The sequence below is a fragment of the Sesamum indicum genome, linkage group LG1, assembly GCF_026168435.1.
Source record: "Sesamum indicum cultivar Baizhima isolate 11 linkage group LG1, ASM2616843v1, whole genome shotgun sequence".
NCBI lineage: Eukaryota > Viridiplantae > Streptophyta > Magnoliopsida > Lamiales > Pedaliaceae > Sesamum > Sesamum indicum.
The window spans coordinates 23,438,469-23,459,446 of record NC_142657.1 but is presented as its reverse complement, the minus strand read 5'-3'; the positions used below and the strand labels follow the sequence as shown (position 1 = coordinate 23,459,446).

General features: G+C 38.4%; 5 protein-coding genes across 5 annotated transcripts; 2 read left to right on the top strand and 3 right to left on the bottom strand.

The window, feature by feature from the left end:
• Nucleotides 1–169: 169 nt before the first annotated feature.
• On the top strand, nucleotides 170–6,381 carry LOC105173692 (uncharacterized). Its single transcript, XM_011095545.3, has 5 exons — nucleotides 170–3,027; nucleotides 3,246–3,892; nucleotides 4,040–4,249; nucleotides 4,434–4,648; nucleotides 4,778–6,381. Exons 1-5 carry the CDS (start codon nucleotides 420–422, stop codon nucleotides 4,818–4,820), a joined length of 3,723 nt encoding a protein of 1,240 aa, XP_011093847.2. The 5' UTR covers nucleotides 170–419; the 3' UTR covers nucleotides 4,821–6,381.
• LOC105174456 (uncharacterized) lies at nucleotides 5,001–5,982 on the bottom strand. Its single transcript, XM_088880605.1, has one exon. It carries the CDS (start codon nucleotides 5,980–5,982, stop codon nucleotides 5,248–5,250), a length of 735 nt encoding a protein of 244 aa, XP_088736731.1. The 3' UTR covers nucleotides 5,001–5,247.
• Nucleotides 6,382–6,750: 369 nt separating the features above from the next.
• Nucleotides 6,751–9,508, bottom strand: LOC105173696 (phosphatidylinositol 4-kinase gamma 4-like). Its single transcript, XM_088880598.1, has 2 exons — nucleotides 7,599–9,508; nucleotides 6,751–7,248 (listed from the first exon to the last, which is right to left on the bottom strand). The coding sequence occupies exons 1-2, from the start codon at nucleotides 8,955–8,957 to the stop codon at nucleotides 6,874–6,876; spliced, it is 1,734 nt and encodes a 577-aa protein (XP_088736724.1). The 5' UTR covers nucleotides 8,958–9,508; the 3' UTR covers nucleotides 6,751–6,873.
• Nucleotides 9,509–10,242: 734 nt separating this feature from the next.
• Nucleotides 10,243–13,684, bottom strand: LOC105173684 (calcineurin B-like protein 7). The gene is made up of 9 exons (XM_011095535.3): nucleotides 13,529–13,684; nucleotides 12,195–12,372; nucleotides 12,006–12,088; nucleotides 11,799–11,858; nucleotides 11,422–11,530; nucleotides 11,249–11,301; nucleotides 10,876–10,956; nucleotides 10,677–10,789; nucleotides 10,243–10,568 (listed from the first exon to the last, which is right to left on the bottom strand). Exons 2-9 carry the CDS (start codon nucleotides 12,271–12,273, stop codon nucleotides 10,499–10,501), a joined length of 648 nt encoding a protein of 215 aa, XP_011093837.1. The 5' UTR covers nucleotides 12,274–12,372; nucleotides 13,529–13,684; the 3' UTR covers nucleotides 10,243–10,498.
• Nucleotides 13,685–13,807: 123 nt separating this feature from the next.
• LOC105173674 (dynamin-related protein 5A) lies at nucleotides 13,808–20,385 on the top strand. The gene is made up of 16 exons (XM_088880596.1): nucleotides 13,808–14,196; nucleotides 15,008–15,071; nucleotides 15,178–15,282; nucleotides 15,547–15,648; nucleotides 16,261–16,311; nucleotides 16,420–16,481; nucleotides 16,715–16,805; nucleotides 17,506–17,570; nucleotides 17,700–17,894; nucleotides 18,048–18,167; nucleotides 18,426–18,496; nucleotides 18,606–18,831; nucleotides 19,002–19,052; nucleotides 19,393–19,621; nucleotides 19,704–19,843; nucleotides 19,963–20,385. The coding sequence occupies exons 1-16, from the start codon at nucleotides 14,068–14,070 to the stop codon at nucleotides 20,089–20,091; spliced, it is 1,830 nt and encodes a 609-aa protein (XP_088736722.1). The 5' UTR covers nucleotides 13,808–14,067; the 3' UTR covers nucleotides 20,092–20,385.
• Nucleotides 20,386–20,978: the final 593 nt, after the last annotated feature.

The window sequence follows — 20,978 nt, the reverse complement described above, 5'->3', positions numbered from 1 at the left end:
TATCAAAATAAGCAAGTTATGGTGTATGTCTGGAGATGTACCGAGACTACATCATTCAATCAAAATTGCTGATTACTTTAACACAAACCACAAAGAAAAAGAAAAAGAATAAAGAAGAAGGATACTAAATCAATATCGAATGAGTTTGCATTCAATTCGATTCCCTTTCTTCTTCTTCATTCTTTTTTTTTTGGGGTAATATCTCGTTAATTGGTAATTAATTACTGAGTCGTGAAATATTTTGTAATTGTATTTGGTGTATTCATCCTCTTCTTATTATCTATTGATTTAACATTAACGTGGGGTTATCGGTTATCAGCCTTCTCTAGGGGTTTAGGCACTCGCCTTTAACACCTCCCTGTGTGTGTGTGTGTGTTTTTCTGCATGTGATGTGAGGGATTTTCTGTAAACTCGAACTCATGGAGCTTCTAAATCCCATAATCTCAATCGATTCTCCTGCAATTCCGTTCCTTACATGGAAAACCAGGAAAAACCCTTCGAGGCTTGTCATATCCAACCCCAGAAAACTCCCATTGCGTCCCTCATTTTCCCTCTACTTATTCCGCTCTATTCCGTCAAGAAAATTCCAAATTTCAGCTCATTTTGGCAGACACTCGAATCGCCAAAGTTATCTGAGGAAAAAACTGACTCAGCAACAGCTGCAACTTCAGCAGGTAAGGCGCCTTCAAAACCCACTGCAGGAATTTGATAAAGTTGATTTATATGATTCAGAATTTGATATTTCTGGCGAAAGAAGCAAGGATATCGAGAAAAGGAGTAGTTTTGGTATTTCTAGTGAAGAAAGCAAGGATTTTGAGAGCAGCAGTCTTGATAACAATTATAATGGCTCTGCATCTGTTAAAGAATCAGAAACGGAGTTAAGGGAAAAACAGTTTGGTGAATCTATTATGTGGAAAAAGTTAGAGAGTTGGGTTGAGCAGAACAAGAAAGATATGGAATTTTGGGGCATTGGCAGTGGCCCTATATTTACTATTTTCCAGGATTCTGAAGGTAAGGTGGAAAGAGTAGTTGTGGATGAGGATGAAATCCTAAGACGAAGTCGAGTTGACCCGCAGTTGGATGATGAGGCTGAGGACTTGGGACAAGTTAATTACAAGATATCTTTTGCAAAAGACTTGGCTAGAGAAATGGAGAATGGGAGTAATGTGATTCCGAGGAATAGTTCAGTGGCTAAATTTTTGGTGTCTGGTGGGAAATCCCGTCTTATGGAAGCGATTCTAGGTGTCACATTGAGACCAGGTTTATTTTCAAGAATGTCCAGAGTTGGAGTGTTATTGTTATGTGGTTTTTCTGTGGTTTGGGCAATTAGAGGGCTTCTTACTGTTGGGAAAGATAGTAAGGAGTACACAAGGTTGGAGAAGGAGATGCTACGGAGGAAAATAAGGGCTAGAACCGAGTCAGAGAAGATGGTGAAAGGTAGTGTGGAAGTGATGCAGGATCCTGTGGAGCCTAAAAGCATGTCTTTCGGGAGGCCTCAGCTTGATAAGGACGAACTTGTGAATAGCATTATTAAGGTGAAGAGATCAAGTAGTAAACAGGAAACAGTTGAGTACAATAAGGAATTTAAAGATAAAATTGAAGAAATCAGGGCAATGGCAAGGCATGCGCGAGAAATTGAGAGAAGAGACTCTTTGCCGGACGATGGTGATGGAGAGGATTATCAGACCTTAAAAGAGCTTGCTGACCAGAGTGCAAATCCAGAAAATGACCTTCCTGTTGAGAGTGAGGAGTATGATGGAGAGCCTGATGAAACTACAGAAGCTACATCTTTCACGAACCCAAAGGAAGATATTGGACAGTCTGCGGATAGAGGTTTAGACAAGAAAGGTGGGACACAGTGTTATGACATTCCTAATGTAGTAACCCCGAATGGTAATCCAAACCTGAGAACTGAAGTAAGCAACAAGAATCTGCTTCCAAAATCCTCCGATTTGAATGAAGAGAACCAACATGCTGATGGTCCAGGCTGTCAATCAGGCCCACATGAAAATTCTTCGAGGAAGAAGCTAAGAATCATAAAATCAGCCAAGGAAGCCAGGGAGTACCTCTCAAGGAAGCATCGCAAACTGGAGGCAAACCAAATGCACGAAGTTAGAAATGATGAACAGACTGATATTGCTATTACCATGGCCAGTACCAATATAGCATCTAGTAACACAAGCCCAATGTTAGATTTAACTGACGATGTATATGAATCTTCCCCTTTAAGTGGATTAGATGATTTTTCACATCCTTCTGAAGATAACAGCAGGGGCTGTGTAACAGCAGTAGGAAATTTTGATAGCCTAAATGGTTTTAGAAAATCAAGAATATCCTCAGGTGATGAAGTTAGTATCAGTAATGAAAATGCTGGAATGCCCGAATTTGGGTTACCTGGAAAAGAAGAAAAAGGTATTAAAGCAAGCGAGAACTTTTATGGCAAAAAACAAATACCTTTTCTTGTGTGTGGCACGGGGGATTCTACGTCTAATAAAGTTGATCGTGGAGGCTCAATTCAGGCAGAAGAAGTGCCAACTCCACCCAAAAATTTTGAAGATGCTGAAAAAAATGAAACATTTATAGGTCTTCAAGTGCCTGGAACTACAAGCTCTAATGAAGTTAAGGACAGGACTGAAGAGCTAGCACCATCAGTGAATAAGGAGACTTGGATAGAAAAGAATTTTGATGAGTTTGAGCCCATTGTCAAGAAGATAGCAGTTGGCTTCAGAGACAATTACCTGGTTGCAAGGGAAAAAACAAGTCAAGAATTGGACTCAGTGATGCAGCTTAAGTCTGCTGGTGCTGAAAATGAACTTGAATGGATGAAAGATGAAAGGCTCAGGGAGATTGTTTTTAAAGTAAGAGACAATGAGCTATCAGGAAGAGATCCTTTCCATCTTATGAGTGAAGATGATAAATCCACATTCTTTAGTGGCCTTGAGAAGAAAGTTGAACAAGAAAATGAAAAGCTGCTGAATTTGCATGAGTATCTTCATTCAAACATTGAAAACCTTGACTATGGAGCAGGTAAAACAATGATCTTATGTATTATTTCCTTTCAATAAGGCCTCTGTTTTTCCTTCATTTAAAAATGTACTGTTGGATTTGAGAGTAGCTTAGCTTCATTCTGTGTGAGCCAAGATTCTAATCGATTATTCATGCCCTTTTTCTGTCAAATTTCTTAAAGGGCCTTCCACTATATAATGCTGAGATAGTGTTAATCTGGCTCCTAATTGTTACTACAGATGGCATTAGCTTGTATGATCCTCCAGAGAAAATCATACCTCGGTGGAAAGTCCCACCTGCAGAAAAGAATCCCGAATTCCTGAACAACTTTTTGGAAGAAAGAAAGGCACTTGTTGCTGAAAGCCTCAAGAATTCGTTTCTCATGAAGAAAACTGGAAAAGATGTAGTGCATAAAGCAGAAGAACCTTCTTCCAGTGAGAATAGTCCCGTGGCAGCAGATGTCTCTGATCAAAGTACAGAACTTCAGAAAGATACTGTAGCATCTTCCAAGACTCTTATAGAAGGTAGTGATGGTTCTATTAGGGCAGGCAAAAAAACAGGAAGGGAGTACTGGCAGCACACCAAGAAATGGTCTCAAGAGTTCCTGGAATCTTATAATGCAGAAACAAACCCAGAAGTGAAAGCAGTAATGAAGGACATAGGAAAGGATTTGGACAGATGGATCACAGAGAAAGAAATACAGGAAGCAGCTGATCTGATGAACAAAGTTCCTCGAAAGGGACAAAAGTCCATTAAACAAAAACTCGACAAGGTAAAAAGAGAAATGGAACTCTTTGGCCCCCAAGCTGTTGTGAGCAAGTACCGCGAATATGCAGAAGAAAAGGAAGAAGATTATCTGTGGTGGCTAGATCTTCCGTTTGTGCTGGTAGGCATCTTATTTTCTTTATCGTTGATCCGAATTTTTTGATATGAATGCTGGCAAAACATCATCTCATCGCATGTGAGCAACCTTTTTTAACTCCATCTTAAATGATTTTTGAGCAACATTTGATTGATATGCTGCCTTTGTCAGTGCATAGAATTGTACACTCAAGAGAATGCAGAGCAGAGAGTGGGTTTCTATTCGTTGGAGATGGCTGCTGATCTAGAATTGGATCCTAAGCAATATCATGTGATTGCTTTTGAGGATTCTGGTGACTGCAAGAAGCTTTGCTACATTATACAAGCCCATATGGAAATGCTGGGAAATGGAAATGCCTTTGTTGTTGCTAGACCACCCAAGGTAATCCATAAATTTATAATGCTTCATCTTTTTCTCGTAGATCACATGGTAATCTTGGCAGGGGATGTGTTAAAAACAAGTAAATGATAGTCAACCATTTATCAAAATGACAGAAATTTAGATAATTTCTGATGATAAGGGACAATGACATTACCAATCCCACATTTTGCAATTGTCTTTGCAGGATGCGTATCGCGAAGCCAAAGCAAATGGGTTTAGTGTAACTGTGATCAGGAAAGGTCAACTGCAGCTCAATGTAGACCAAACATTGGAAGAAGTGGAAGAATTGATCATGGAGATTGGTAGTAAGATATACCATGACAAAATCACCAAGGAACGTTCTGTCGATATAAATGCTCTGATGAAGGGTGTATTTGGCGTCAGCAAACCAGCCAAGAGGTAAAATTTGAAAACTTATACACTTGTTGTGCGACTGAGTTGTTGATCTTTCCTTAAACGTGTCCGAGTAATATTCCCTTGTCTCCAAATAATGTTGATTTTCTATATCTGTTTCGCTGTTGTGGGCAGGAAGAGGTCAAAGAGGAAACCGAAAAGGCGCATTAAACCATGAATAACTAGTGCTTGAACATGGATACTTGATGGCTGGTTTGCTCTTCCCAGCAAGGTTTTATGTTTCATTTATTATTTTGAGTTCAACATGCATAGTGTCGAACTAATGCATTTTTTGTGAAGTATGATCATCATATGCATATCTATTATTGGCAAAATAAATCAAGAATCATGTCCGAAATTTACATGAAAATATTTCCTTGCATTGAAACACTACAGATTGAAATGGCACATAATCTTTTGCTTGTGCACCTAACAATCTCATCAATCGGAATACAAATTTACTTACATGCTGCACATTTTTTCTTTCCTTTGGTTCGAACTAAATCAAGCTCCGCATGCTTGGTTTTTTCGTTTTCTTTTTCTTTTTTTTTTTTAAGTTTTAAATACCAAACACGGCATTGTTACAGAGGTACGGTCACCGCATGTCAGCAGCGGAAACCCAAAACAGTCCCGCGCGTGACTTCAATCGACACCCCGCACTTCACTCTACTCTCTACTCGGTGCATGAATACCTTCAGCACCCTAACCCTCCCCACTAACTTCATCCTTGTCTCTATCTCCATCGTCTCCCCAGGCGCCACGCCGCCTACGGTAGCTCCGTCATTTAACCCACCGATCGCCGCCCTCTGCGGCTGCGGCAGCGGATACTTCTGTAAATCAAACTTCGCCGACATTTTCTGTCTGCCTCCGCCGACGATTCTCCCCGCGGGGATGAAGACAAGTCCCACCGGCTCCCCGGAGTAGACCAGCTGCAGCGAGCTGTCGTAGTGCGAGAACTCGTCGCGGTTAGGGTTTGTGACGGTGACGTACTGGAAGAACTCGAAGTTGACGGTTCCGTTTGAGACGGAGAATGTCGGGAACTGAACTGCGTTAACAGCAATTACAGGAGATTTGGGCTTGAAGAGGAAGAAGTAGACGGCAACGGCAGCGGCGGCGAGGGCGAGTAGGAAGACGGTAGCGACCACGCATGACGCTAAATTAGTACGGCCACTCCTGGATTTGCTGTTGTAAGGATAAGGATGGTGGTGATTAGATCTGTGAAGAAATTGAGGTTCATTCATTTTCTTGAGGAAAGCACAAGTAAAGAAAGAGAGAGGAAGAGGAAAGAAAAAGAGAGATTGGTAGTGGGTTTTGGAATCAAGTATGGTCTTGTTGTTCATTGCTGCTACTTTTATCAAGAAAAGAAGAAAAGAAGCAAATGATGGGTCTTCGCCACGTCATTGTTTAGGGTGCTTTTGTTTTTGATAGAGGGTTTTCTTAATAAAATGGGCGGAGAGAGGAGGTGATGACGGCGGCGGAGGTGGTGGGGTTTTCATGGTTAATGAGGAGGATTTGAGTAAGTAAGAAGTGTGGTATAATTGTGTTTGAAGAGAATTGGGCATGAAGTCAATGTTTTCCCTTTTGTCTAATACCAACTTCATTTCTAAGTTGGTTCAGGTGGCAAATCATTAAGTAGTAAATAGATTTCTTGCAACAATGAAGGAACATGCGCCTTCACTCTCCTCTTACCTAAAGTAAAACTTGGGACATCTAATATCCATATTATTGTTCCAGACTCATTTCATGTCTTTGATGTTTCTTATAATCTAAGACTTCCATTTTGGTGGATGAAACCATAATTTGATATTTGTAAACCTTGCTTAGCTTTCAGTTGTTTTGACTCTTTTCTGCCCACTAATAATGTCTTTTCCAAATCCTGGAAGCTGCTAAGTAATGAAAAGAAAATCGGAACTTCAAATCTCCCTAGTTCTAATAACCCAAATGCTTAGACCGCCCGAAACCACAAAAAACAAAAAAAATTCAAATGCTGAAAATGCAAAAAAGAGTCGGACAATGAATCTCCTCCACTACAAAGGAACAGAACACAATGTGGAGAACCGAACTACCCAAAGCTCCAAGAGGCATTATCCAGTTAATGCTGAACGAAATTAAAACGAATAATCAGGTGGAAATTTATGCTAGAGGATTGAAGAATGTAACACCAAAGACATTCACAACCGAGTAATATGTGCATATACACGCTTATGTACGGAATCTTGAGGAGACCTGGGTTAGCTGATCTCCTCAAGACGACGATCCATGATGCTGGAGACGGACTCGAGGAATGCAGCTTCACTTGAGCCGGGGAGTACAGAATCCTCAGCTTCTTGCATGATCTCCTCAATGACAGATTGTTTCCTCACTGTTTCTCTGCACATCATGTTGCCTATTGCAAATGGGGTCAGCCCCTTCTCCGCACCTTTCTTCAGAAGCATAGTGGAGATAAGCAGCACACGGGCACATTCAAGGGGTAGCTCCCATCCATAGAACTTGAGCAAGGCGATGTCTTCTTCTGCATCCATTGACCTTATGTATTCGATGGTTTCAGGGCTGAAAGGCTGGCGAGCTTGAGGCCAGTAAAGCCAGTCAAATGTGCAATCTTCGAACTACAAGGATAAAGGAAATAAAAGGATGCAAAATGAGACAGCTTGGACAAAATAGAAAGATTTGCATATCTGGAAGGAATAAAAATCAATCTTCACTGAATAAAAGAATGCCAAAAGTTGCAAAACTAACTGTTGCATGCATCATTAATTCCTCCTGCTTCAAGAATCATAACAACAGTTAAAATGCATGAAATATAGATCTCAAGTTTAAAGAGATAATTGAAGGTTGTTGTAGTGCTCCAGTGCCACAACATAAGCATCATACAATTTAGATGATTATATGCTTTATGCCAACAAGCCAAGCTGGTAATAAGAATTGAGAACCAAAAATTGAAAAGAAAAGGACTTACACTATACGGCAAGCAATAGCCGTGATCAATCGGGATAAGCACAGTCTGGCCGTCTTCACCTTTACTAACTAATATATTCCCAGCGTGCCTATCTGCATTGGCCATCCTCATATCCAACACGGCGATCTTGTGCACCTCCTGAACAGGAAAGGCGCTAGGGCCCATATCTTCACAACTTCCAGTATTCTCCATAAACATTTGCAAGGACCCAGTTTTGACAGAAATACCTTCTGGATGATTAAAACCTCCATGAAGGCACCTAACATAAACACTTGGAGGAACCCCAGCAAAGCCCCTAATCTCATCAGAGAACGAGCGTCGGCCATTCTTTGGGTGATCCAGTAAATAGACAGCACACTCCCTGAGTGCACCTTCTCCAACTCTGGTTCCCTTCTTCAACCCTTCTCCATCCTTTGACAAGGGTAGCCCTCGGGGGTTATTCACAGCCATAGGCTCCTCATCTACTGGCTTAAAAACAGATAAATATTTAGTCCCTGTTGAGTCCAGCATAAAATATGCACCTCCAGTACCCTCTGTAGACCTAATTGGATAATTCCCATGATCCAATCCGCTGAGAGTAGAATTAATCAAATCACAGATCTCTGGAGGCAATTTAATCTTTGGGTTAACAATTACAGGCTCCAGTAATGTCTCCCTAGGCTTCCTCGGCACATAAAGATTGTTCTCACACTTCAAATCACCCCCACACCCACTTTCCCTTTCAGCATCATTCTCTCTTATGTCATTCTGCTGTGGTGCAATGATGGACAACTCAAAGTTCTTTCCCACTGGTGCAGCCCTAATTTTAGCAGTCTTTCTAACAAATAAATGAATTACAGCATCATTACCGTTCTTAGAGAGATCATTTATCAGCCTCTGATCCTCAATTGGCTTCCCATTAAGCAACACCTCCTGATCCTCAATACGCTCCAAATTTCTCTTCTTTGCTATTTGACGTTTGACATAACCAACATCCCTACTCCTCTCCACATTAAAAGTAAACTCTTTCCCACAACATGTTTTCACATTAATAACCTGAAGATCTGAGAGACGAAGGACCAAATGCAGAACATTTCCATTGCCCACACCGTAGTCACGCACAAGGGAATTGCTTCGTGCCAATTCCCTACCTCCACACACCAATTTCTGATTCCTAGCAAAAATTCCTTTACAGGTCTGAATTCGAAGCTTGACTGATTCAATTGAATCTGAATCCAGAACCCGCATTGGGACCCTTGAACCCGACATAGCCACATAGATCATAATGGATTCTTGACTATGTTCAGGCGATTGAGGAGGCAAAAAGGTCATACTCTCCTCACGAACTGGGATAATCGAAACCAAACCAGCAGAAGCCATTTCTATTTCCCCCTTAACTCAAATCCAAAAAGCCTAGAAAGACTAAATTTCAAACCCCTAAAAAACAAGTAATCACCAAATCTTTATATACATGATGTTCATTGTCAATACAAAGCCTATACCAAACTGTACAGGACTAAAACTAAACCCCCCAACAAACCCTACAAGAAGTCGTGATTGCCCATTGACAATCCAGTTACAAAACAACCCGAAAGCAAAATAAATAAATAAATAAAAGGAACAGAACACAAACTTATCAAGACTCGATCTTTGAGGGATTCAACTAAACGCAGCCTCCGAAATTATTGAACAGGGGCAAGCAGCTGAGCTGAAGAAATGGGTTCTTAACGGAGAGCAAGAACCAACGAAAATCGGTGCTCCCAGTAGAGTTGACGGGAGAGGAGGGGTAAAAATTGGCGAGAAACTGAACGGATATCAGGGGCTTCGCGGGGAATACAGAGAAAAAGGCAGAGGAGAAATGAGGGATTCTTTTCTGTCTGGCGTCTGCAGATAGAGAAAAGTTGGGATTTTGGTTGGAGGAAAAGAAAAACAACGCGGTTTAGCCGTCGGCGTTTTGTCTGGGGCGTTGAAAAACGACTTCTTGACGGGGAATGTTCATTCCTAACGCCGTTACAGAATTTCCCCTCTTAAACTCGAAATAGTATAATTAAATACAACACCAGAAAAATAGACCAATAATACGCAGATACTAATACAATTCGGACCAATTATCAATACAGTCAAAATACGGAGAAAATGCAACTAACAATAATATGATCCCGCGGATTAAAAACACTAATTACATAATTAGTTTTACACATAATAATTAGTAATATGCATAAACTTAAAAAAACTGATTGAGAATACAGTTGGTCTCCAATTCTTGGTGTCCAAGAGAAGAAAAACTGTCCGTTTCCTTTTCGCGACGGAATATTCAGTCAGTGGCGAGAAGCTATTTGCAGAGTTGTAACGTTCAAAAGTCTCCTTTGAAGTTTGAAATCACATTCCTTGTGTGTTTCCTAGCGCTTGGAAGTTGGTATGCAGCTTCGCTTCCCCACCCCAACAATGCGATGACTCTTCTGAATGCATTTGTTAGACTTGACTTTTGGATGGATGGACAGTGTTTTTTCTCATTTATGACAACCTTGCTGCTGCTAAATGCCAGCCATATGAAAACTACTTTGGATGTTTCAATCTGAAATCATCATCACTATGATAATTAGGTAAAACGTAAGAACTTTGCCCACATAAAAGAAATTTCCACATGATCAGCGGGACGCCAAGATTTTGAAACGCAATTTCGATGAATACAAAGAAACTATTAGCTGTGTATTTGGGCTCTTTCAGCCCCAGAACAGTGAAACGTGTACAGCTCAAAGCTTGCTTCTGTACAGTTAAAAGAAAGAAACCAAATCTTGTTCCCAAAGCGCCCAGAATCACCAGCTTTCCATGTCAACTTGCATCAGACTGTCCCTGCTTTACTTAATGATGGAACGCCTTGCATTTGCATGAAAAATGGTTGTAGTTGATGGGGGATATATTTATCCTGCCAGTTTAGAATCTTCTGCTTCTGTGTGCATCACGAAGCTGGGGAACGCTAGAGTTATATCCCTGGAAAAAGCAGGTCAAGCAAGTATTGTAAATTCCAAGCATTAGACGAATATATGGACTTAACGCTAAGCAACCAAACTTTGATGACTAAGATTACACGAGGCCTACATTAGATATGGAAGAGTCATGTTTCTCAACAATGCTGGGTTCTTGGCTGCATATTCTTTCCACTCTTGTTGATCAATCTTGCCATCACCATTTATGTCGGCTTCTCTGAATGTCTAAACAAAGGATTCATATGTATGAGAACTATGTCGTATTAAGTCGTAAAGTCTGTAGCAAACCACACCAAGAGAAACGTCCTCACCTTATCGACTATGGTTTCTATTATATCATTGGATAGACTCAAATCAGATTCATGGAGAAGAGCTGATACCATCTCCTTTAACTGTTGATCGACATATCAAGATGCACATAAATGGCAGTGTCAACTCAACTTGCTGATTCATTACCTTGGCTCACTTACAGTTTCTAGGTGCGAACGACCAAAAATGATTAGAGATAAAGCATGAGGGAAAGTGAGTTCAAAACTATGATAGGTTAGAAACCTTTTCTTTCACCACTTCGGACAATGTAATCAGTTCTAAACATGATAATAAAAATAATGAGTTAATTCCTTTTCACACGTTGCGTTCATTGTATCTCCAAGTTCATGCTAAGATGCTAAGTTAAGGACTTGCCTCTTCACGCTCTATGTGCCCAGTACGCCTCAAGTCGTAAAGCTTGAATGCACCTGCATGATATTTCCTGTATTTCATCACACAATACTCCAGCATAGATAAATACTCCACAAAATAAATTCACGTCTCATTTTGGCAACAATTTCGCATTTGAAAAAAAAATCAGGTCTTACATTGAACTTTTTCAGCTTCAGGAGTTCTCGGGTGAAAGATGCTCAATGTTCTCACAAATTCTCCAAAATCAATGTGCCCATTCCGCTTGACATCGAATAGATCAAATATCTGAAGAAGAGAAGAATTTTGCAGTTATCATTTAAAAAGTGATTATTTTTGGAAGTAAAGTCAAGAAAGTACAATATTTTGACTATGTTTTGGCAACATGTGCATTTGAGGATGCAACTTAATGTGAACCTAGAAGTGTTTGTTTTGGACTTCTCACTGTAACATAAAAAAATATAGATATTTCAAAAATACTTTTTTCCTGAACTATTATGCTGACAAAAATGAAATCTTGAAAATAGAAAGGAGAGGTAAGAGCATGAATTAATACCCTATCTGCAAAAAGGTTCTGCCTGTTGGTACTCCTGAATAGTGCAAATGCAAGTTCTTCCTGTTCATTCAGAAATGATAACAACTCAGCCACCTCAATAGGCCCATTTGGATGAAATAAACAATCAGGATGAAAAGAAAGAGAAACAGATGCAATGACAATAAACAGAACAGTGACTACAATGAATTTTTTAAGGCTATAGATTACCTTCTGAATAAGGCCATCATCAACAATTGAACTGCTTAGCTTCCTGTATAGTTCATGCAAAGCCTCCACTTCACTCACAGTGACTGGAATCACAAAGTTAATCAAATTTAGCAATTTGGCATGCATAGTCAATTCAGAACTGTAGGTGAAATGGGATGAATTAACCCACATGACAAATCACAAACTTACAAGGTGTTTCGGAAGCTAGTATTGCTGGATCCTCGAATCCAGGTACTTGTCTATTCTTCTTTGAGGTTTTGGCCCCCATCAATGCTATAAGAAACAATAAAACTGGATTTCTTGAATGGTTTAGCTTGTTTGTCTTTTACGTCTGCTACCCTCTTGAAGTATAGACAGAACTTACAAACTGCACAAAAGTTTAAATTGAACTGAGATTTTTTTAACTACTAGAGAGAAGGCACATCAATTCCAACAGGACTCAAGTAAATCATTTTCCAAAAAATTAAGAAACAAATCATAAATGGAATTAAAATGTGCCATCTAGAGAATAGTTTTGTATATCTGCATTAAATCCTATCCATGCCCTTAAAAAGGGTTAAAGACGGCATTGCAAATTTGCAACATATGGCACCATCCATCACTTACTCCAACTTACACATAACTTTCACCAGATTCTTGGAGCCTTCATTTTTTGCCATCACAATTGAAGTGACATAAGGATACACACTACATGAGTATGATGCAAGATACAACGGTTCTTCAGCCTTGAAATAATACTTCACCAGATTTTGAAACCTCTTGCATGAATATGACAATATATTGAATCTGGCAGTTTGAAATATACACAAATTATATACTAAATAATTATAAAGGCAAATGTGACCTTGACATCAGATAAAAATACTCAAATTTTTTCAGGATGCAATTCCTTATATTAACGGAAGCTTTAGGTGTTTGCAAATGCTGAAAATAAGCACTTATCAGCTTAATTTTTATTCCTCAAGATAAGCTGAAAAAAGTGTTTTTGTTTCGGCTTCTACTTTTGAACTACTTAAATTAAATTGATTTATATCAAAAGGTATATGCAACTCTCCAACTTGTGGCCTATTGGTAAAATTGTAAAAATATTATGTTGTTTTTGCAGACAATCCAACTTCAATTTTTATTTTCACTTTTAACTCCAGTTTTCAAATAGTCCTGACTTTGACTATTGCTCAACTTACAATTTTCTTGTAACATACTTACACCTCAAAAAGTAGAAGGCTAGAAGCTATTGCAACACCCCTACAATCCAAAAATTATCATTTCAGCTGAGATTTAACCCTCAGAAAGAACAGTGATGATCAATAATTTTGCTTCTTTTTCTATTTTCTTCTCTTGCATTTCACTTATCGTCTTTGGATTAAAGCAAGAACCGAGAAAAAGAGAAGTGGGGCAGACAAATACCATAATCATGAACTTCGGAGTTAATACTACAGTATATCACCAACAAATTAAAGTTTACATGGGAGTACATATAACACAATAATTAATTTGAAAGAAATATCCAGAAATAAGCTTACTCTTCAATCGTATCGCTGGTTGAGTTTTGTGGCGGAAGACGGTGGTTGAACTGCACTTTTTGACAGCTGAGTCGACGACTGACCACTTCCTTACACATATCCGACTTTAGTTCTTGGTACAACACGCTTTTGACGGCAAACTAAAGAAATTCAGACTCCCTTTTAAAATCATGAAATAGCCCTTAGCCCATTTTGGCCCAATAGAGGCCCATATGTTGGCCCATCTAAGCCCTGCAGGCTACAAGAACGGCACACCCTGATAAGTTTTTTGAAATTTGAAAAGCAAACGAACAAATCAAAGGCCAGAATCCCACATCAGTGCACCGTCACGCACCCACCCCACCCACCGACGTCGTTTATTCCCCGAAATTCACTCGTTTTCAAATTCAATTTCTTACACTGGTCTTTCTCTCTCTACAAATTTTTGGGATCGAACGTTAGCTCGTGACTGATTCCTCTTCCTATTTCGTGTAAACGGAAATTCTAGTCCGCGGTGGACTGTGGTGGTTGCCGAGTCAAATCGGAGCTGACTTAGAGATATGGAGAACCTGATATCCTTAGTAAACCGACTGCAGAGAGCGTGCACGGCGCTTGGCGATCACGGAGAAGAAACCGCGTTGCCCACTCTCTGGGACGCCTTGCCATCTATTGCCGTCGTCGGTGGTCAGGTCTGTTTGTTTTTTTTTTTACTTTTACGTCTTTTTTAATTATGTTTTTTTCTTAATAATTAGTTACGGCGATGCTGATCTGAGTGAGCTGTGAACTTTGGTATTTTAATTGTTTTACTCGTTTTCTCTGTAGATCGTCGTCGATTTTTGTTTAATCGGTAGTTTCATGTGCTTTTATGTGAATTGGAGATTAGATCTGCTTCGAAATGTTTTTCATTTGTACTTTTTTTTATTTTTATTTTAGATTTATTCTCTGAACATCTCTTTTATTTGTTTTGTTTCTATACTGATCTGTGCTATATGCCTGTACTCGTACGGCTGCTTTTTTGTTGTTCTGACCTAATATTACTGGAATTAGCTGCGGTAGGCTTTGGTTTCTATCAGTACTTATATTTTTAATTAATTGTTCGGTGATTTTGCTGATACTTCTGTATATTGCTTTACTTAGGCTGATAAAACTGAAAATCATGAATTTTTACGTCACAGACAAACTTTGTCTTAAACATGCGCTTCATAGAAAAGTTCTATTCAGAAGGTTGTCTATTATGCCAATAAATGGATGTTAGTGCTTTAGTTGATTTGATGTGCAAAAACAAATAAATAAGTAGATATATTGTTTTGGATTAATGATGTGGTTAGCGCTGTTTCGCACCTACAGCTTATGAGTTCTGTGTATTCATTACCTGTTTTTCTGATGTTCTTGTGTTATTGCTGTGATAACAGTGCATCTTTTTCTATGACATGCATGTTGCTTTGGAACCTCTCTTCAATTAATGATTAACAATTTCAGTTTGTTGTTTGTTCTTTGTAGAGTTCTGGAAAATCTTCGGTACTTGAAAGTATTGTTGGAAAGGACTTTTTACCTCGTGGATCTGGTAAGGACTGATTTTTGCTTTTATAATGATATAACCTGAAATCACCTAACCTTTTTATATCTGGGAAGCAAAATATATTACAACTAATTTTATGTGTAATACTCAGGTATTGTCACTCGGCGTCCACTTGTCCTGCAGCTTCATCGAATTGAAGAAGGTAGAGAATATGCAGAATTTGGACATCTTCCAAGGAAGAGGTTCACTGATTTTGGTAAGTTTTTCTGTCAATTAATCCATCTGGAACTCAGATTTTTGTCATGCTGTGAGGTCTTAGCTGATACTTATCTTTGATTATTCTAAAATACTTCCTCTCGTGGATTATAGTGGTTGGTTGTTAGTTTCGTGCTAATCCTTGCATTCTAGAATTTGTTGCCCAATTCTTGCATGTGTTTCAAACAGTGAATAGTTCACATGTTTTTTCCTTTTTTCCTTTGAAGTTTTAAAACACTAAAATTCTTTGTTATATTTTGTGCAGCTGCCGTGAGAAAGGAGATCGCTGATGAAACTGATAGAGAGACTGGGCGATCTAAACAAATTTCTGCTGTTCCAATTTATCTTAGCATTTATTCACCCAATGGTGAGTGAAGATGGGATCTTGACCAATTTTTTATAATAGAACTGTACGGCTTTGATATATTATCCTGGTTGATCTTTGCATGGTATTGCAGTTAATCAGTTCTGGGAAGAGTCTTTAACACTTTTTAAAATTGATTTGGAATATGAAATGGTTTTGGCCTGATGTTGATGATTATATAGGATATACGAAGTGCAAAAAGTGAAAGGAATAACAGTTGAGGAATGTGGATGATCAGATGCTGTTGCATGTGATTGGAAGTGAATGCAATAAGAAGAATAATTATGCAAGAAACTTTTAATTTCTTAGCTGGTTTTGTGATCCTAATTCTCCTGTGATGGTTTTGTTATTTAGAGTTTTGTCTCTACTGGGCTTTTGATATTTGTTGCCCTATTTCTTTTTTGGTGGCAAGGAGAGATCACTTTCTGCTTATGGACTTGTATATGTTATTAGTTCTTTGCTCATGAAGCTATGCATTCATAATTATATGTCCTTATCTTCTGGTGTCAGTTTACTTCTGGTCCATTGTACCCTATATAAATGAATTTGACTGGATGAAACTATCTTTTAATATTTAGAAGCATCAAGTAATTTGCATGCTTCTTATGAATGCAGTTGTGAATTTAACGTTGATCGATCTTCCTGGACTTACAAAAGTGGCTGTAGGTAAGTCATCGTCCTCGGTAATTATTTGTTTAATTTCTCAAGCTATTATCAGTTCTGTCATAATGTTCTTCGAGGAACCTAATTGAGTTGTCAATGGATTTACCATAGAGGGTCAGCCAGAAAGCATTGTTATGGACATCGAGAACATGGTGCGGTCTTATATTGAGAAGGTATCCTAATGATCTCGGTCTCGGTTGGTCATAGGATTTACCAGTTAGAGTGTTTCAGCCACGTGATTCAATTTTTTCATAAACACTATAAAAATTTCCTCGATTTGTTATAGAAATATAGAGTTCATCTTCACTTCTTCTGGTCAGAGTTATATTCAGGTTATGATTAGTTTTGCAGTTCTATTTTTAGGGTGAATGTGTTGATATATTTGTGTGTTGATGTTTGTTTCCAGCCAAACTGTATTATTTTGGCAATTTCTCCTGCCAACCAAGATCTTGCAACATCAGATGCAATTAAGATTTCTCGTGAAGTAGACCCAAAAGGTATGGCATATTGATACTTGTACTCTTGTATGTGTGTATTCTCAAGGCTCGCCCCGCTCCGCTTCGGTTCAAAACTTACTAGGCCGGATCTAACCCAGTAGACTTGATTATTTTTATTTTTTTCATTTGTTCTACAAATATATATAAAATGAAAATTTAACACATCAATTACAAATGAAATTATTCATGGCCGAACTCAAATACAAGTCCAAAAAACAAATTCTTCTCAAGTACAAATGAAATAATTCATAACAAAACAATCTAAACAATTCATAGCAATTAGGCATTACTAACAATGTTTTCATTTTCCTCCTTGTAAAGTATTGTGGGGGCCCAATTGTTCAATTCATTAATTGTTGAACAAGTACATAACAATTAACAAATAAAATAATATAATATTTTGTTAGTGTTTATTCTACTAAGATAAAGTGAAACAAAAAATATATGTATATATATATATATATGTTAAATTATTATACTGGACCCGCCACCCGCCTTCAATTTTTTTGGACCCAAATGGGGCGGGTTCTGCCGGGTTCGGGTCCAATTTCCACCTCTACTTGCATGTGGTCGTGGCTTGCCATCAGGATTAATTTGAGTAATCATGCCGTTTAGAGTGTTACCATCATCATCGTTCCACATAATTGATGTTTCTTTTATATGCTGTACTGTCTCTGACATTCACCTAATCTTATTTCAGGAGAAAGAACATTTGGAGTTCTAACGAAGATTGATCTTATGGACAAGGGTACTGATGCGGTTGATGTAAGTGACATGCGTAGATTGTTATTCTTCTACTACATTATTGAGCTTTTTATGATGTTCAAATTTGGGTTGATGTTCTAGAAGGATGAATGAATATTCATTCTGACTATTGTCTATTTGAATTCTTAGATATTGGAAGGAAAAGCATATAAGCTGCAGTTCCCATGGATAGGCGTTGTTAATCGCTCTCAACAAGACATTAACAAAAACGTCGACATGATTGCTGCTAGGCGTAGAGAGCGAGAATATTTTGCTCAAACGCCAGAATATAAACATCTTGCTCACAGGATGGGTTCTGAGCATCTTGGGAAAGTCCTATCCAAAGTGAGCAATATCTCTCCAGATGTTACTACTTTTTCTTTGTGAATTGCGTTATCTTTCTCCTTGTTGAGTACTTTTGTTATTATTGTTATAAAAATGAAGTTGGATGATTGCTGTTACTATTTTATGTTTTAATTCTTGCTGTTCATTTTCTAGCATTTGGAAGCTGTTATCAAATCACGAATTCCAGGCCTTCAGTCTCTAATCAATAAAACTATTATTGAGCTGGAATCGGAGTTGAGTCGTCTGGGAAAGCCCATTGCAACTGATGCTGGAGTAAGCTTTTTTGTCTTGCCTGATGATTACCTTTTCATAACTCTTGTTTGTGGCCTGTTGATGTATGAGTTGGTACACCAGTCCTCTATATCTTACCCAGTTGACTTGCTTGCTTCTTTTCTCTGCAAACGTTCTTATGTACTCTATCTGATCTTTGTGGACTGAGGGTACCTTGTTTACTTTTAAGCATACACCTTTTTAAGCTGGTGATGCTGCTTAAATCACCTGCTTCTTTAACAAAGGTGATTATTGATGCAGGGAAAGTTGTATATGATCATGGAAATCTGCCGTATATTTGATGGAATATTCAAAGAGCATCTTGATGGAGTGTATGTATCTGTGATTTTGTGATTTCTTCATGCTGCATTTGCAGCATGCAGTACTGTTTCATATTGTAATTTGGTTTATTCTTGTTACTTTTTGTGACATGATTTGCAGTCGACCAGGTGGTGATAAAGTATACAATGTCTTTGATAACCAACTGCCTGCTGCATTGAAGCGCTTGCAGTTTGACAAGCATCTTGCAATGGAAAATGTACGGAAATTAATTACTGAAGCTGATGGATATCAGCCTCATCTGATAGCACCCGAACAGGGTTATCGTCGTCTCATCGAAACTGCCTTGATTACTATTAAAGGTCCTGCTGAAGCAGCTGTTGATGCGGTATGCTCTTGAATTATGGTTGTTTTTTACCTAGGTTGTGGTCTAATGTTCTCATGGCATTATAAAGTTGAGCCAATTCTTCTGAGCTCTACTATTCATCACAACATTTATTTTAGACCAAGTTGGGTGCATAGTAAGCTTATGAATCTTTTGATCTTTTGTTTTTTCAGGTTCATGCAATTCTGAAGGAACTAGTTCATAAGTCAATTAGTGAGACAGTGGTAAGTCTCTAACTACATTCTGTGTATGTTAATGATTACTTACTATATAAACAAACACAATAAGTGCTTTGGACAGGACAAGCCTCGGGCATTTTGAGTTTGTTTACATTTTAATCTACTTCTGTTGCGGTGAAAAGTTTGTTTAGTTTGCTCTTGGATCTATCTATCATTTGCATTGCTAGAGGGTCCCTATTTCCCGACATTCTTCCTTCTCCTCTCATTTCTAAATGAATGACAAATGTGGATAACTTGAGTGGAAGGAGGAAATTAGTATAATAGTACAGCTTCTGGGTATAATTATGGTCACAGACTAATTGGTACTTGTCTCTGTTGCTTGCAGGAGCTCAAGCAGTACCCCTCACTCAGAGTGGAGGTTGGTAATGCTGCTGTTGAGTCATTAGATAGGATGAAGGAAGAAAGCAAGAAAGCAACTCTACAGCTTGTAGAAATGGAATGTAGTTACTTGACAGTAGATTTCTTCCGGAAGCTTCCTCAAGATGTCGAGAAGGGTGGCAATCCGACTCATTCAATTTTTGACAGATACAATGATTCATATCTTAGGAGAATCGGTGAGTAATAAGAGTTATATGCCTTTGTAATTTAAGATATTTTTCTATGCTCCTAAATTATCATTGAATTTGTCTCATACAGGAACCACTGTCCTGTCTTATGTCAACATGGTATGTGCAAGTCTGAGGAACTCCATTCCAAAGTCTATTGTCTACTGTCAAGTACGTGAGGCAAAGCGCAGCTTGCTTGACCATTTCTTTACTGACTTGGGTAAAAAAGAGGTATCATTTCATCCCCTTTATTTTTCTCCATGCATGGAGTTAGAGTACAGAAATAAAGACAAAAAAGAAAGAAATGGATCTTAATTAATACCAAAACAATTCTTGATGTTGCTATACAGGGCAAACAGTTGGGTAAGCTGTTGGATGAGGATCCAGCAATTATGCAGCGGCGCGTCTCTCTTGCAAAGAGATTGGAGTTGTACAGAGCTGCTCAAGCCGAGATTGATTCAGTAGCTTGGTCCAAGTAGAGATTTGATGTCTCTTGTACTTCACATGTACTTTTTTTCTTACTTCCCCTGTTTTTTTCCTATAGGGCGGATGGTTCGGTTATACGAGAGCTTTAATTCTTGGTGTGATGCTATTCTTTGTACACTAATGAAAAGGTTGGGCTATATAAGCTTTTGCCTTGTTTATGCCTGGACATTTTTGGTAGATGTAGCTACTGTGCATCTTTTACCTTCTCAATGGGACTGTCCGAAGTTGCTTTTAATGTCATCTTTCGCTGGCACAACTATTATATGATAGCAATCAGAGTTGAAGTATTGTGGATGCTTTATATCTTGTAATATGCAAAACTGAACCTATGATGTGGAGATCTGTCCAAGTTCAAGATACAGAGAAAATACAAGTTATAGGTAGTTTAGATGGTTGAATGTGAGTTTGGAACTTAGAGGGGTAGTAACACCAGTTCAAGAGTTAAAACTTAAATGTGATTCGCAAATGCATTGTACATTGAACATTGCTCGTTATTTGAATGAAATACCCCCAGAAAAAAAATAAAAAGGTGTTTGGGAGATAAATTTGGATCATATACCTTTTCTATATATTCTCAATCTCTTATGAATTAGAAAATAAGTACAAAAATGTTGAAACTGAAGGCAGAGGTGAGCTCCATCTTTTATCTTTTATCTTTTTCTTCTTTTAAAGGAAAGAGATCAGAGATGCACTCCATTTTAAATGAGGTAATCTCGATTTTTACGGTCGTTAATTGTATTGGATGCAAATTGGAAAAAATAAGTGAAGAAATTGGAAATGGCATGAGAACTCTATACATACTGATTAAAGGAATTAAGAGATCCGCCGACACAAGTCAACCAAAAAAGAAAAGATGGGAGCGAGTGATGAAGAGGTGAGT

Coding starts and splice junctions, on each gene's coding strand:
- LOC105174456 (XM_088880605.1), bottom strand. CDS start 5,982: ATGAACAACAAGACCATACTTGATTCCAAAACCCACTACCAATCTCTC.
- LOC105173674 (XM_088880596.1), top strand. CDS start 14,068: ATGGAGAACCTGATATCCTTAGTAAACCGACTGCAGAGAGCGTGCACG. Junction 16,482..16,714: donor TGCGGTCTTATATTGAGAAG/GTATCCTAATGA, acceptor GTTTGTTTCCAG/CCAAACTGTATTATTTTGGC. Junction 19,844..19,962: donor CTGACTTGGGTAAAAAAGAG/GTATCATTTCAT, acceptor GTTGCTATACAG/GGCAAACAGTTGGGTAAGCT.
- LOC105173684 (XM_011095535.3), bottom strand. CDS start 12,273: ATGGGGGCCAAAACCTCAAAGAAGAATAGACAAGTACCTGGATTCGAG. Junction 11,531..11,798: donor AGAACCTTTTTGCAGATAGG/GTATTAATTCAT, acceptor TCTCTTCTTCAG/ATATTTGATCTATTCGATGT. Junction 10,569..10,676: donor ATGACTCTTCCATATCTAAT/GTAGGCCTCGTG, acceptor TGCTTTTTCCAG/GGATATAACTCTAGCGTTCC.
- LOC105173692 (XM_011095545.3), top strand. CDS start 420: ATGGAGCTTCTAAATCCCATAATCTCAATCGATTCTCCTGCAATTCCG. Junction 3,893..4,039: donor TAGATCTTCCGTTTGTGCTG/GTAGGCATCTTA, acceptor TGCCTTTGTCAG/TGCATAGAATTGTACACTCA. Junction 4,649..4,777: donor GTCAGCAAACCAGCCAAGAG/GTAAAATTTGAA, acceptor TGTTGTGGGCAG/GAAGAGGTCAAAGAGGAAAC.
- LOC105173696 (XM_088880598.1), bottom strand. CDS start 8,957: ATGGCTTCTGCTGGTTTGGTTTCGATTATCCCAGTTCGTGAGGAGAGT. Junction 7,249..7,598: donor GCTATTGCTTGCCGTATAGT/GTAAGTCCTTTT, acceptor TTATCCTTGTAG/TTCGAAGATTGCACATTTGA.